Source organism: Tupaia chinensis, unplaced genomic scaffold (genome assembly GCF_000334495.1).
Source record: "Tupaia chinensis unplaced genomic scaffold, TupChi_1.0 Scaffold000279_1, whole genome shotgun sequence".
NCBI classification, from domain to species: domain Eukaryota; kingdom Metazoa; phylum Chordata; class Mammalia; order Scandentia; family Tupaiidae; genus Tupaia; species Tupaia belangeri.
In genome coordinates this window covers 2,432,651-2,448,770 of record NW_006159762.1, presented here as the reverse complement: position 1 = coordinate 2,448,770, position 16,120 = coordinate 2,432,651, and the positions used below count along the sequence as shown (strand labels likewise).

The 16,120-nt window shown below is 40.4% G+C and overlaps 1 protein-coding gene and 1 pseudogene across 1 annotated transcript in view; one reads left to right on the top strand and one right to left on the bottom strand.

The window, feature by feature from the left end:
- Positions 1-16,120, top strand: part of EIF2AK1 (eukaryotic translation initiation factor 2 alpha kinase 1) — a gene marked incomplete at its 5' end in the record, with an annotated part of 51,751 nt that overhangs the window by 749 nt on the left and 34,882 nt on the right. Inside the window, 4 exons of the mRNA XM_027772519.1 lie at positions 10,188-10,346; positions 13,634-13,767; positions 14,901-14,938; positions 15,621-15,720. Coding sequence (XP_027628320.1) covers positions 10,188-10,346; positions 13,634-13,767; positions 14,901-14,938; positions 15,621-15,720 — 431 coding nt within the window. The remainder of the gene's footprint in view (positions 1-10,187; positions 10,347-13,633; positions 13,768-14,900; positions 14,939-15,620; positions 15,721-16,120) is intronic.
- On the bottom strand, positions 3,561-4,450 carry LOC102482083 (ATP synthase subunit gamma, mitochondrial-like; annotated as a pseudogene).

Here is a 16,120-nt window from a genome sequence, read left to right as displayed (position 1 = left end):
ACTACGTGGCAGTCCAGCGACATAGCCATTACGCTAACTGCTGGTTCCCAAGAGTTGGGTTATGTTTTGATTTATAGCTTCTTATGACTTTTGCCTTCTGATGGATAACTAAAGATTGCAATTAGTGAGGCCGTGTTGAAATCATGCTCTTAAGAAAAAAAAGTGAATTTTCTTAAGACTTTTTGGTTACTGGAGATAGGTTATAACCAAGTGAAGTTAGCATAGAATGGTAGAGATCTTTAAACATTGACTAGGTCTAAGTGTCCAGTATGTTAATAGAAATCCAATATGTTCTTTAGTTGCTACCAGTTATTTTAGCACTTTTAAAAATTACATTGTGCTATGAAGAATGAATACATTGATTTAGGGAAGTTTTTGAATTATGTAGTAGTTTCAATAAACTGATTACAGAGAATTCAATTCAGAAGATAAATGAAATAGATGTTACTATGTTGCAGTGGGTTTAAAGGTGCAAATCCAGTTGAAAAAGTTTTGACTTACTAAAGTGAAATCAAGTGGAATAAGTAAATGGAAAAGTTCTTCCATTTTCATCCTTAAAGCTACCTATAATTCTTTTTTTTTTTTTTTGGAGAGATTTTCACTGTATGGCGGGTGCGCTTGCCAGACAGACAGAGAGAGACATAGAGACAGAAAGCGAGAAATCACCCCCCAGGGGGGACGGTCACGCCGCAATCCCTTCTCCTCCATTCTCCTCTTGGGATCTTGGGCACGCACGCACACGCGCCCGGCGTGAGTTTTAAGCCACCGGGTCCGGGACACGAACTGCGGTCGACTACGTGGGAGTCCAGCGACATAGCCATTACACTAACTGCTGGTTCCCAAGCTACCTATAATTCTTGACCATAACAGGAAACAAAAAGATACTGTTGTGCTAATTCAAGTAGACTGTTACAGAGAATTGTAAAATGACTATTTTTCTTAAATTATTTATTTAGTTTTTATTTATTCATTCATTTATTTTAATTTGACCAGAGAGAGACAGAGAGAAAGAGAGGGAAAATGAGAAAGCAAGCCACCAGCTCCAGGACTTGAACCATGGTCAGCCATATGGGAGTGTCCAGCACCTTAGCCACCAGGCCACCTGCTGGCCTCAAGATGACTATTTTTCAATGGGCGGATCCCATCCTGCCCCCCATGCTATGTTATAGCAGCTCAATAACATAGAAAGTGTTATGTCATAGGGAAAGTCCCAGCTGTAAACATGCACGGCTGTCTTTTCTGTAACTATGCGATAAGGGTTTCTGCAAGGGAAAGATTATTCTTTAAGGGAGTGATCTTAGATAAGCTAAAATTTTTCTTCCCTGGGTTACTAGTATTACTATTGTGCTAATGGAATGCCTTTTCTTTCAGAGACCCAGAATGTCCAGAGTTTATACTTTTAAATGAAAATAGATAATAAAAAAATAAAGTTAAATTAAAAAATGTAATTTCATTTAAAAAATGATTATTTTATTTAACTTTATTTATATATTTATTTATTTTAACTTGACCAGAGAGGGGCAGAGAGTGATTGAGAAAGAGGGAAAGTGAGAAAGCAAGCTGCCAGATCCAGGACTCACTCTTCAGTTGGCCAGGTGTGAGTCCAGTGCCCCCCCCAACCACCACGCCACTTGCCAGCCCCTGTAATTTTTTTTTTTTTCCTTTCTTTTTTTGGAGAGGTTTTTGCTATAGGACTCGTGGGCTCGACAGAGAGAGACAGAGAGACAGAAAGAGAGAAATCACCCCTTGGGGGGAGGGCCACACTACAATCCCTTCTCCTCCATTCTCCTCTCAGGATCTTGGGCACGCATGCACACATGCCTGGTTTGAGTTTAAGCCACCAGGTCTGGGACTCGAACTGTGGTTGACTACATGGGAGTCCAGTGACATAGCCATTATGCTAACTGCTGGTCCTGTAATTTTATTTTTAATAGATGTAAAAACAGAATAGTTAAATGATTTCTTGCAGGTGGTCTGTATGATATGAGGAGGTTGTTCTGTCTATTAATGGTAGAGTCAGAAAATTCAAAATCCTTCGTAACAAAGCCTATGTTCTTCAGTTTGTTATAGAGATTTTCCTAGCACCAGCATCATCCTCTTAGCATGCTTTCTTCCTGTGGAATAGCATGCATCAGAAAGTGGCCCAGCAGTATGCCCACTGTCAAACTCGTGAATTTCCTTTGTTCATCTGTTTTTCTGATACTAGTTTTTCAAAATAAAATTTTAGAAGAATTTTTAACTTTATTTATCTATTTATTTTAATTTGATCAAAGAGGGGCAGAGTGAGAGGGAGGGGGAGAGAGAGAGAGAGAGAAAGAAAGTGAGAAAGAAAGCCACCAGGTTTGGGACTTGAACTATAGTTGGCCATATGCGAGTTCAGTACCTTTAACCACCATACCACCTGCTGGCCCTCTCATCTTTCTTTGTAGCCACTTTCCTTTTACTCTTCTACTCTTGGACCAGTACCGTGAATTGGAAAGCATTCAGCTTCAGCTTTCCATTTCCTTTCTGTTTCATTGCATTTGAATATCTGTCCAGTGGTCTTTGTAAAGTTGTCATTTTGTTGAACATATGAAAGTGTTATTTGGCTTTACTGACCAGTTATTCTCTTTTGTCTTTCCTTAGTAAAAAGTAGAATATTTTTCATTATAGAAAGCAGGAAACTAAGTGGATAAGGAAATAGAAAATACGTCTCCTGGTGGTATGGTTAAAGTGGCTGGATCCCACATGGCCAGGTGTGAGGTTTGACTCACTGACCTCTTGGCTTGATAAACATGCCAGGTATGTGTGTGTGCATGGTCATAATCCTGAGAGGAGAATGGAGAAGGAATTGTGGCATGGCTAGCACTACCTGGGAGTCTGTTTTTATTTTCTTTCTCTCCCCATCCCTACTCCATCTTCCTTGGCAAATGCACACATTCTATAGTGAAAATTAAAAAAACAACAAATGAGACCAGCATATGGTGTAGTGGTTATGTCACTGGACTCCAATGCAGTTGTCTGTGGTTCAAGTCCTGGGCCTGGTAGCTTAAAACTCATGCCAGGTGCGTGTGTGTGTGTCCAAAATCCTGAGAGGAGAATGGAGGAGAAGGGATTGTGACATGGCCATCTCCTCACAAGGCTTGATTTCTCACTCTCTCTCTCTGTCTCTCTGGTGAGTGCACATATCCTATAGCAAAAATCTTTCCTGAAACAAAACAAGCGGGGTCAGCAGGTGCCAGGGTGGTTAAAGGCGCTGGATTCCCACATGACCAATTGTGGTCTGAGTGCCGGACCTGGTGGCTTACCTTCTCACTTTCCTTTTCTCTCTCTTTGTCTCTGTGTGGGCAAATTAAATACTACTACTGCTAATAACAACAACAAATGGAATGTAATAAATCTTATTTTTCTTATTGTAAGTTATTTATTGTAAGATAATTTACAAATATCTTACTGTCTTTAATAATTCAAACAAAGGACCTACAATTTCTTCTAACAAAGACAGCAGTAAGGTAAAACCAAAATTAGCTGGCTCAGTTTTCTTTCTTCAACTCTTATCTGAGGATGAAATTTGATTTCCATTAATCCCAAGCTACAGCACCAGAGATTATTTCAAACAGTTCTTTTGTGATGACAGCTTGGTGGGTGTGGTTGAATGTCAGAGTCAATTTGTCAATCATCTCAGAAGCATTCTTGCTGGCGTTGTCCATAGCTGTCATCCTGGCACTCTGCTTACTGGTAGTGGAATCCTTCAGAGGGTAGTAAATGGTGTTGGCCTGATTACATTCTTGGTAATTCTGCAGCACATCAGCATCGACATCATCATACTCATATTTTCAGCACTTGCAATGGTATTAAGGGAAAAGATGGGCTTTTCTTCTGTCTTAGAGGAGATAACAGGCCTGAATCGATTACAAATTATAGAGCCTTCATCAAACTCATATTCAGAGTTCAATAATTCAAGGCAATGACAGACTCATCTCCAAAAGTAGGAGGCTTTCCTTCCCACTTCATTGAATGTCACTAGAAACTGGTCAGAATGAGTCCTATAAAGTATGCCACTGATTTTATCACCAATTCCAGCGAGCATAACTTCTTTATTGGCTGCAGTGAGAACAGCCACTTCACTTTTCATCTGTTTAGCAACTGAGGAATGAATAGCATCACAAAGTGCTTGATCTGAGGACACACCAATAAGGAGGTGTTCCTTGTCTTCAGGCACCTTAACATTAACTTTCTCATACAGAGCCAAAGATCCTATTCCATATGGGCCAGCAGGCTTCAGCTCCCTTTCAGCCTGGGCATATTTTGCTGCTGCTACCATTTTCATGGACTTGGTAATTTTCTGGATGTTTTTGATGGACTTTAGTCTCTTGGTAATATTTTTCAAAGTTGCCATATTTTGGACTTGGATCCACTGTGGTTGCAAGGCCCAGGCTGACAGCCCAGTGACACTCGCCCGAGAAAACATGGTGACACGAGACTTGCTGAAGGTCAGGCAGACCAATAAATGAGTAATTCTTTAGGGACCAGCAGTTAGCATAATGGCTATGTCGCTGGACTCCCATGTAGTCGACCGCGGTTCGAGTCCCAGACCCGGCGGCTTAAACTCATGCCGGGTGCGTGTGTGCGTGCCCAAGATGAGAATGGAGGAGAAAGGATTGCAGCGTGGCCCTCCTCCCTAGGGGGTGATTTCTCTCTTTCCGTCTCTCTGTCTGTCTGTCTCTCTGGCGAACTCATGCACCTTATAGCAAAAACAACCTCCATAAAAAGACAAAAAAAGGGACCAGCAGATGGCGTAATGGCTATGTCATAGAACTCCTATGTAGTTGACCACAGTTCGAGTCCTGGACCTGGTGGTTTAAACTCACGCCAGGCACGTGTGTGTATTGTGTGTGTGTGCCCAAGATCCTGAGAGGAGAATGGAGGAGAAGGGATTGTGGTATGGCCATCCTCCCTATGGGGTGATTTCTCACTCTCTGTCTCTTTCTGTCATTCTGGTGTATTCATGTGCTCTATAGCAAAAACCTCTTGGGGCCAGCAGTGGCATGGTGGTTAAGGTGCTGGACACTCCCACATGGCTGACCACAGTTCAAGTCTTGGGCCTGGTGGCTTGCTTTCTCACTTTTCCTCTCTTTCTCTGTCTCTCTCTGATCAAATTAAAATAAAATGAATGAATAAATAAAATAAAAAAAAACTCAAAATAAAAAAGACAAAAAACTTGAAAACTCACTTTTTTTTTTACTATTGGGTATGTACGCTCACTATAGAGACAGAGAGACAGAAAGCAAGAAATCATCCCCCAGGCGTATTGGCCATGCTGCAGTCCCTTTTCCTTTACTCTCCCCTCTGTATTCTAGGCATGCATACACATGTGCCTGATGTGTTTTAGGCCACTGGGTCCAGGATTCAAACCGCTGTCAACTACGTGGTAGTCCAGTTATATAACCAGTATCCCATCTGCTGGTCCCTAGAAAATCCATGAGGATTGTTTGGAATATGTATACATTTCAGTTTGGAATATGTATAAGTTTTTAGAGTTTTACATGACAAATATGTTGAAAATAAAGAAAAGCAAGAAGAAAATTTTAAAAACATAATTTCATCACCCAGAGATTATATTTTAATAGATTGCATGTTTGGATAGAGACAGTTCATCCGATGATTTTGCATGTAAAACTATTTGTCAAAGAAAGGTCTCAAGATTGGTTTCTTGGGACCAGCAGATGGCATAACATTATGTTGCTGAACTTCCACAGAGTTGACCGCGGTTCGAAGCCTGAACCCAGCGGCTTAAACTCATGCCGGGCAAATGTGCGTGTGGGCCCAAGATCCTGAGAGGAGAATGGAGGAGAGGGCATTGTGGTGTGGCTGTCTTCCCTGTGGGATTGATTTCTTGCTTTCTGTCTCTGTCTTTCTGTCTTTCCGGTGAGTGCTCGTGTCCTATAGCAAAGCCTCTCAAAAAAAAAAAAAAAAAAAAGACTGATTTCTTAGTTTAGCAGTTAACCACTTGGCTGACTGCGGTTTGAATTCTGGCTCTCGCAGCTTGAAAAACACACCACATGTATGTGTCTGATCAGATGGAGGAGAAAGGATTAGGGCATGACCAAGCCCCATTGGGTGGTGGTCTCTTAATCCCTCTCTGGTGAGTACATGTCCCCTCTGGCAATTAAAAACAAAACCTATCTGGAACTAGCACATGGCATAATGGTTAAGTCATAGGACCCCCAGGTAGTTGACCATGGTTCAAATCCTGGACCTGGCAGCTTAAAACTCACACTCAGTTTGCGTGCATGCTTGCCCCAAATCCTGTGAGGATAATGGAGGAGAAGTGTTGCGGTGTGGCCATCCACCCTGGGTGGTGATTTTTCGTTTTCTGTCTCTCTGTCTCTCTCTGCCTCTCTGGTGAGCACATGCACCCGATAGTAAAAATTACTCTCAAAAAAAAAAAAAAACAAAAAACATACACACACACACCAAGAATGTATTATGAGGCCGGCAGGTGGTGTGGTGGTTGAAGGTGCTGGATTCTCATGTGGCTGGCCATGGTTTAAGTCCTGGACCTGGTGGCTTGCTTTCTTGCTTTCCCTTTTCTCTCTCTCTCTCTGTCTCTGGTCAAATTAAAAAATAATAACAAATGGAATTAAATAAATAAGTGAATAATTCTTTAAAAGAAAAAGAAGTGTACTACAGGGGCCAGTAGGTGGCATAGTGGTTAAGGCTCTGGTCTCCCACATGGCTGACTGCCATTTAAGTCCTGGACCTGGCAGCTTGCTTTCTTACTTTCTCTCTCTGGTGAGCACATGTGCTCTAATAATAATAATAATAATAGTAATACATAACATCAAATAAATATATATATTTTTAAAAGCATGGATTTGGGGCTGGTGGGTGGCATGGTGGTTGGGCACGCTGGACCCTCACATGGCTGACCATGGTTCAAGTGGTTTGAATCCCAGACCTGGTGGCTTGCTTTCTCGCTTGTGTTCTCTCTCTCTCTCCCCCTCTCTGGTCAAATTAAAATAAAGTCAAATAAAATAATTCTTTTGAAAAAGCATGGATTACACATTTCCATCTGATTTTTTCATAAATGCAGTGTAAATTTAGAGCTATCATTCTGCTGTCTTCATAACCTATTGGTTAAGGAAGCTGGGTCCCACATGTTCTATTGTGGATTGAATCCCAGCCTGATGGTTTGATAACATGCTAGGCACATGTGTCCGTGTGCCCCAAACCCCAACAGGATAGAGAAAATTTTGAGGAGAAAGTATTGTTGTGTGACTGCCCCATTGGGGATGCATCCTTCCCCTTTCTTTCCATCTCCTTGTCGAGCATTCACCTTTTGGCAATTAAAAAAAAAAAGGTTATTATAAAAGATTTAAAGATGTAAGGGAGGGACCAGTACTGGACCTGGCAGCTTGCTTTTACACTTGCTCTCTCTTGCTCTCGCCTTGTCACTTGCTGTTCAAATGAAAATAAATAAATAAATAAATAAAGTTAAAATAAAGTAATTCTTTTTTTTTTTTGGGAGAGGTTTTTGCTATAGGGTGCGTGCGCTCGCCAGACAGAGAGACAGAGAAGACAGAAAGCGAGAAATCACTCCCCAGCGGGGATGGCCACTCCCCAATCCCTTCTCCTCCATTCTCTTCTCGGGATCATGGGCACGCACGCACATGCGCCTGGCGTGAGTTTAAGCCACCGGGTCCGGGACTCGAACCGCGGTCAACTACGTGGGAGTCTAGCGACATAGCCATTACACTAACTGCTGGTCCCAACTAAAGTAATTCTTTAAAAAAAAAAAATGATATAAGGGAAAAAGAAGGGGAGGAATTACCTAGAAGAAAACTCACTTTTAACAATTTGACATACTCAAATACAAATATTGAAAGTTGCTGTGTGCTAGGCACTGTCCTAGGTACTGAGGATCAAACAAGTGGACTGTAAAACAATATGTATAATGTAATTTTGTTTCTTTTCCAAATTTTGTAGATATATTGTTAAAAGAATGGGCAGAGATTGTTTTGCTCTAAAATTTTGTAGATATATTGTTAAAAGAATGGGCAGAGATTGTTTTGCTCTTTACAGTGTTTTTTTTTTCTTTTTTCTTTTTTTGGAGAGATTTTTTCTTACTGGGTGCGTGCGCTTGCCAGAAAGACAGAGACAGAGAGATAGAAAGTGAGAAATCACCCTCCAGAGAGGATGGGCACCCCGCAATCCCTTCTCCTCTCAGAATCTTGGGCACGCACACATGCGCCTGGCGTGAGTTTAAGCCACCGGGTCCGGGTTGCGAACTACAGTCGACTACATGGGAGTCCAGTGACATAGCCGCTCTTTACAGTTTTAAACTTTTATTTTGACAGAGATATTTTTGCCATAGGGCACTTGTCCTTGCTAGAGAGATAGACAGAAAGTGAGAAATTGCTGGCCAGGGGCTATGGGCATGCCACAATCCCTTCTCCATTCTTCTCTTGGGATTTTCAAGCTCTCGGGTCCAGGGCTCCAACCACAGTCAACCATGTGGAAATCCAGTGCCTTAACCACCATACCGCTTGCTGGTCCTGTTGTCCCTCCCCCTCTTCCCCATAGGGCGCATGTACTATGAGAGACAGAGAAAGTGAGGAAAAAAACCCCAGGAGTATGGCCATACCGCAATCTCTTCTCCATTCTCATCTTGGGATTTTGGGCACACATGCACACGGACTTGGTGTTATTTTCAAGTTTCTGGGTCCAGGACTCCAATTGCAGTCAACCATGTGGGAATCCAACACCTTAACCATTATGCCATCTGCTGGCCCTGACATTTTAGGTTCTTTTCTTTTTAAAATTAATTAACTAATTAATTTTATTCATTCATTTATTTTTTGAATTGACCAAAGAGACATACACAGAGATAGAGAGTGAGAGAGGGTAAGTGAGAAAGCAAGCCATCAGATCCGGGACTTGAACCGTGGTCATCCATGTGGGAGTGTCCAGCGTCTTAACCACCATACCATCTACTAATGGTCTCTCTTTTTAAATTTTTTTTAAAGAATTATTTTATTTAACTTTATTTATCCATTTATTTATTTATTTTAATTTGACCAGAGAGGGATAGAGTGAGACAGAGAGAGAGAGAGAAAGAGAGTGAGAAAGTGAGAAAGCAAGCCACCAGGTCCAGAACTTGAACTGTGGTCGGCCATGTAGGAGCCCAGCACCCTTAACCAGCATGCTACCTGCCAGCCCCTTATGTTCTTTTCAAGCATGACTTTATTTTTTTGCCAGAAGGAATATGCACTGCCAGAGACAGATGTAGGCCATTAATTAATAGTTATATTAAACCTATTAATATTTGAATTTTTAAAAATAATTATTTTATTGAACTTTATTTTGTTTTAATTTGGCCAGAAAGGGACAGTGGAGGGGAGAGTGAGAAAGCAAGTTGCCAGGTCTGGGACCCGAACTGCTGTCCACCATGTGGGAGTCCAGTGCCCTTAACCACCACTCTACCTGCCGGCATACATCATTGCTAACAAAACCATTTCCCCTGTGCCTCATGAGATCTTTCTGTTGGGTTTCCAGCTTCCAGAATTAAGCTCAAAATCACTTTGGAAAACCTTTTTTGATTAAGTCGATTGTTTTTTTTTTAAAGAATTACTTAATTTTTATTTATTCATTCATTTATTTTAATTTGACGAGAGAGAGAGAGAGAGCGAGAGAGAGCGCAAGCAAGCCACCAGGTCCAGGACTCCAACTGTGGTCAGCCATGTGGGAGTGTCCAGTGCCTTAACCACCACTCCACCTACTGGTCCCTAAACTGATCGCTGTTAAAATTTTCCTTACATTTAAATAATTTGTGTTTCATTCATTAGAATATACTATTTTTGGGACCAGCAGATAGCCTAATGGTTACGTTGTTGGACTCCACGTAGTCAACCAGGGTTTGAGTCCTGGACCCTGGTGGCTTAAAAAAAAACTCACACTTGGTGTTTGTGTGTGCGTGCGTGCCCAAGATTCCAGGAAGAGAACAGAGGAGAAAAGATTGCAGTGTGGCCCTCTATTCTGGGGTCAAGGGATGATTTCTCACTTTCTGTCTCTCTGTCTTTCTCTCTCCAGTGAGAGTACACACCCTATAACAAAAATCTCTCTTAAATAAAGAAAAAGAATATATTGTTTTCTTAGTATGGGACATGTTTACTAATTTTCATATTTTTTCCTTTTAAAATTTTTAGAATCTGATGTTCCAGCGGAGCTCCAGGTATTAAAAGAACCTCTACAACAACCATCCTTCCCTTTTACAGTTGCAAACCAACTATTGCTTGTTTCTCTGCTGGAGCACTTGAGCCATGTCCATGAACCGAACCCAGTGCGTTCAAAACAGGTATTTAAATGTAAGTAATAATAAATTAATTTTGCTAAATAAAGCTTGTAAAAATACTGTATTGTTTAATGCTGTTGGTTTCAAAAGCAGCTGGTATATAAAAATTGGGTGTGAAGTTAAGTATGAGTAATTTACATTCTCCAAATTCTTTTTTTTTTTTTTGGAGAAGGTTTTTTGCTATAGGGTGCATGTTCTCACCAGAAAGAGACAGAGAGACAGAAAGCAAGAAATCAGCCCCTGGGGAGATGGGCATACCACAATCCCTTCTCCTCCATTCTCTTCTTGGGATCTTGGCACACACACACACATGCCCGGTGTGAGTTTAAGCCACCGGGTCCAGGACTCAAACCTCATTCAACTACAGCGACATAGCCATTATGCCAACTGCTGGTCCTCCGAATTCATTTTATATTTTCCTTTGTGTAATTCCTCATGAGTAATAATCACTGGAGACTCCAAAACTGTGTGTATTTGAATAAATAAAAGTTCTTTTGTATTCATAATATGGTAATTCATTTAACTTTTAAAGATCTGTTATCATTTGGTTGGTGAGCAGGTAAAAGAAAATTACAGGTATTCATTTTGAACCAGTTGAGGATTAGAACAGTTACGTACTTGTTGAAGGTGTTTGTTTCTTTATTCATGTGTACATGTATGCATGCAAGCAACAGGGCATGTATACTCTCCAGAGAAAGGGGGTGAGAGACAGGGAAAGTGAGAACTCACCTCCAAGGGGGATGGCCATGCTACAGTCCTTTCTCCAGTCTTGGGATTTTGAGTACATGCTCATGTGTGCCTGGTATGATTGGTCCAGGACTTGAACCATGCACTCAGCCTTGTGGAATCCAGTACCTTAACCTCTACTCCACATGCTGACCCAAAAATGTTTAATGTTTAGAGTACTTGTAAGAAATGTGAGTAGGATTACAGATTATGAAGTTCCTGGTTTAGTTTATTGACTGAGACAATCTCTTTAACAGCTTTAACCACAGATTATAAGGTTCTTTTTTACCAAAAAAGTATTTCCAAGTCTTGTTTGGTATTAGAAACTTATAAATATCTTTATGTGATTTTAGTTAGATCTTAGAACCTTTTTGCAACCAGCAGTTGGAATAATGGCGATGTCGCTGGACTCCCATGTAGTCGACTGCGGTTCGAGTCGCAGACTTAGTGGCTTAAACTCAGGCTGTGTGCATGTGCGTGTGTGCCTAAGATCCCGAGAGGAGAATGGAGGAGAAGGGATTGCAGTGTGGTCATCCCGGGTGATTTCTCACTTTCTGTCTCTCTGCCTCTCTCTTTCTCTGTCTTTCTGGTGACTGCACATGCCCTATAGCAAAAACCTCTCCCCCCAAAAATAAGAATTCTTTTATTTAACTTTATTTATGTATTTATTTTAATATAGCCAGCGAGGGAGAGAAAGTGAGAAAGCAAGCCACCAGGTTCTGGACTTGAATTGTGATCCCCCATGTGGGAGTCCAGCACCCTTAACCACCATGCCATCCGCCAGCACCCCCAACTTAGAACTTTTTAGTTAAAGAAGTATTATCATTTTGATAAACTTGAGGGAACACAGAAAATGGTAAAAATATTTGCATAGCATATACTTACTGTTTTCTTGAATAAAGTAAATATTATACTCTACATTCTAAGCATTGGTATATGTGTTTGGGAGGTGAGTTGTACAGAAGGGAGTGTTCCTTAGGTTCCAAAGCATTGGTATCTGGGGATCATTGGATTAGTTAGTGGATAATCTAAATGGAGAATTTCTGATATAGAAGAAATATTCTCTTGCAATATCTACATTTGTTGAATGAATAAATTCCAAGGCATCTTTGTAGAGCCGTCACTTTCTGAGGAGCCTGGTATTTGATCTGTAAGAACATGTAATATGTACTCCTTGTATATTGGTTATAAATATTCTATAATAGAAAAGAACAATTATTAGGTTGTTAGGAAAGACATATTTTTGTTTGTCTATGTTTTTAGTTCTAATAATTTTTTCTACTCCTGTCATTATTTATTTATTTTTTTTAAATAAAATTACTTATTTTATTTCTTTCTTGAGCAAGAGAGATAGAGAGAGCCTGCACACTTCCAACAGGTCTTGCCACCAAGATCTAGTCTCAGCCAGCCTCTGATCATGAGCATGTCTGGAATAATCAAGGCGGTCACCAGACACAAACCTGGAAACGTCTCACATGGGTCAGCCTTGGAGAATGTCTCGTTTTACCGCTTTACCACCCTCTGGTCCCTTTCCCTTTCTTCTTTTTTTTTTGAGAGAGTTTTTTGCCATAGGGCGCTTGTGCTTGCCAGAGAGAGAAAGAGACAGACCCCTACAAGGGGGATGGCCATGCCACAGTCCCTTCTCCTTCTCTTTCATTCTCCTTTCGAGATCTTGGGCATGCACGCACATGTGCCCAGTGTGAGTTTCAAGTCACCAGGTCTGGGACTTGAACTGCAGTTGACTACATGGAAGTCCAGCGATGTAACCATTATGTCATCTGCTGGTCCCTCCTTGCCTTTATTCTTTTCTTGTTGCCAGTCAGCAAAATGTAATATAAGGAATGTCAAAAGACAATAGTTACCTTTATTTAGTTTTTTGAGAGATTTTTGCTATAGGGCATGCACGCTTGCCAGAGAGGCAGAAAGTGAGAAATCACCCTCCGTGGAGATGTCCATACCCCAGTCCCTTCTCTCCAAGCCATCTCTCGGAATTTTGGGCACACACGCATCAGTGTGAGTTTCAAGTCACCAGGTCTGGGACTCAAACCGCAGTCAACTATGTGGGAGTCCAGCAACACAGCCATTATGCCAACTGCTGGTCCCCCAGCGTGAGTTTTAAGCCACCGGGTCTGGGACGCGAGCCATGGTCAACTACGTGGGAGTCCAGCGACAGCCCTTACGCTAACTGCTGGGTCCCCAGCGTGAGTTTTAAGCCACTGGGTCTGGGAGTTGAACTGCAGTCGACTACGTTAGAGTCCATCTATTTAATCATTACGGCATCTGCTGGTCCCTGTTGTCCTTTTTCTGAAAATAGGGCTAAGTACTTTACTGAGTAGACATGGTAAATAAGTGACTGTACAGTGTAATTATAGATATGCTTCTGCTCAATGAATGTACCAAGTGCTCCTCATTCAGAGAATCATTTCCAAAGTTAACATGTATACAGACTTAATTTTTTTCTAATGGAGGTTTTGTGTATATTGTTATTATTACTCTTTATTTTCTATGTATTTTTAAAAATTACTATTTTACTGATGGTCTTTCTAGTAACAGTTTTTTATATTCTTTTTATAGTGCTCTGTCAGACCTTTATCAAGATGGGACTATTGTCTTCTTTCACCTGTAGCGATGAGTTTAGCTCACTGAGACTACATCACAACAGAGCTATTACTCATTTAATGAGGTCTGCTAAAGAGAGAGTTCGGCAGGTAAGCCCTAAAAAGACAAAACAAAAAAATACCCTTGTGTATGACAAAAATAGATTTTAATTTCAAAAGAACTGTATTTTAAAGCATTATGAAATCCTAACTAGAAGACAGGTTTTTAAAAAATAAATAAACTTTATTTATTCAGCAGTATTTTTTGAATGATTACTGTGTGTTAGGCTCTTTGGTAAGTGTTGGGGTTAAAGCAGTTAACAAATTGGACAAAAATCCCTGTCTTCATAGAGTTTTACTGATGAGGAGGCAATAAACAACAGGAAAAAGCTGTATAAAAAGGAAATGGGTTGTTGGGTCGTGATAACATGGAGGAGAAACAAAGCAGTGAAGGGGCTTAGAAAATGTTGGGAGGGGCTGTGTGAATTTTATATATATTGCCAGGGAGACCCTTGGTGAGAGAGTGAGCCTCACAGAGACAAAGTTATTAAACTCAGGAGTTGAAGTTCAGAGAATGAGCCAGGTAGATATCTAGAGGAAAAGTATTCCAGGTAGAGAAACAGTTATTGCAAGGGCCCAGAGGTGGTGTGCTGGCATGTTTGGGGTGCTACAAGGCCGCTGTGTGTCTGGAAAAGAATAAGCTTGATGAGAGTTAAGGAGAGGAGGGCAGGGAAATGGGGAGTGGAAACAGATGGAGTAGGATCTTGAGACCATTTTAATGTCTTTGGTTTTTACTCAGAATAACATGGAAATCAAGGCAGGATTTTGAGCAGTGCAGTGTCATAATCTGACTAACATTTTAACAGGCTCACACCAACTGCTTTGCAGAGAGTAGGCTGAGGAAGACAAGGGCATGAGCAGGGGGACAGGTGTAGTTGTACAGGCAGGAGAAGCTGTGGCTGGGAATGGGATGGGGGCAGTGGAGACACGAGGACTGGTCAGTTTCTTCAGATATTTTCAAGGTGAAATCAACATTAGTTGCTCATGGAACTCTTTGGTAAATTCTTAGCTTGGAGATATTTTCACTTGTAAACTCTTAAGTAATATTGAAAATCTTTTTTTTTTCTTTTTTAAAAGCTTTTCGTTGAGTACTTAAGGCTGTTAACATGACATTGCATTTTGATAGATTACTTATTCCATGAAGCTTTTCAAAATACATTTTAAAAATAATGTTTTGGTTTTAGGATCCTTGTGAGGATAATTCTCATATACCAAAAATCAGGTATGTGTTAAATATTCTTTTGGACTACGCTATTATAATCAAGATTGAGAAAATACTAGTTTCGGGGTTAAAAAATAATTCAGTTAGGATAGTTCGTGGAAATAAAGAACTTTGTTCTCAGCACTTAGGGAGTGCGCCAGGATCTGTTTTACTTCTCATTTCCCTCCTCATTGGTCTCCTTACCCTCCCTCCCCCATTGAATGTGTATTGCATAAGCCACACTCTTAATTCAGATGACTGTTGTATACTCTCTTTCAGGGGAATACCATCAAATTTCAGCTTTATTAAGAAAATGCTAGTTTAACTAGTGTAACTAGGGTCCATCATGAAGAAATTTAAGTGGATTTCTTAGTAAGCTCAGCTAATCGACTATTAACTGTTAGTCATTAGAATATCTGCTGTAAAATATTGATAATTTCAAATTGGATTACTAATTACCAGTAAAACACTTGAAATGATTTTAATGACCACCTTGCTGCTTTTATTATGCTATCATTTTTCTTACCCAATGTTTTCTTCATAGAAATGAGAAATTTCATTTTAGCCTGTCCTTCCCAGAGGATCACAATTTAGTAATAAATGGGTTTTAGGAGGTTACTAATACAGTGAGCATAAACTATCCTAAGACATTTTGATTCTCTCAGGTTTTAATATTGATTGCTTGTTTGTGTTTAACTTTTAGATCAAGAGAAGTAGCCTTTGAAGCACAGACTTCACGTTATTTAAATGAATTTGAAGAACTTGCTATCTTAGGAAAAGGTGGATATGGAAGAGTGTATAAGGTTATTTTTTACATACTTGTTTTGACCTATTATTTTGTAAATAAGTGTATTTTTAAAATAATAATTATTTTATTTATCTTTATTTATTTACTTAATTTAATCAGTGAGGGACAGAGCAAGAGAGAAAGTGAGAAAGAAGCTGCCAGGTCTGGGACTCAAACCATGGTCAGCCATGTGGGAGTCTAGTGCCCTTAACCACCATGCCACTTCCCAGCCCCAGTAAGTGTATTTTAAAAAATAATTATATATTTATTTAATTTTATTTGTTGTTACTATTTTTTAATTTGACTAGAGGGAGAGAGAGAAAGGGAAAGTGAGAAAGCAAGCCACCAAGTCTGGTACTTGAACTGCAGTTGGCCATGTGGGAGTCCAGCGCCCTTAACGACCACAGTACCTGCTG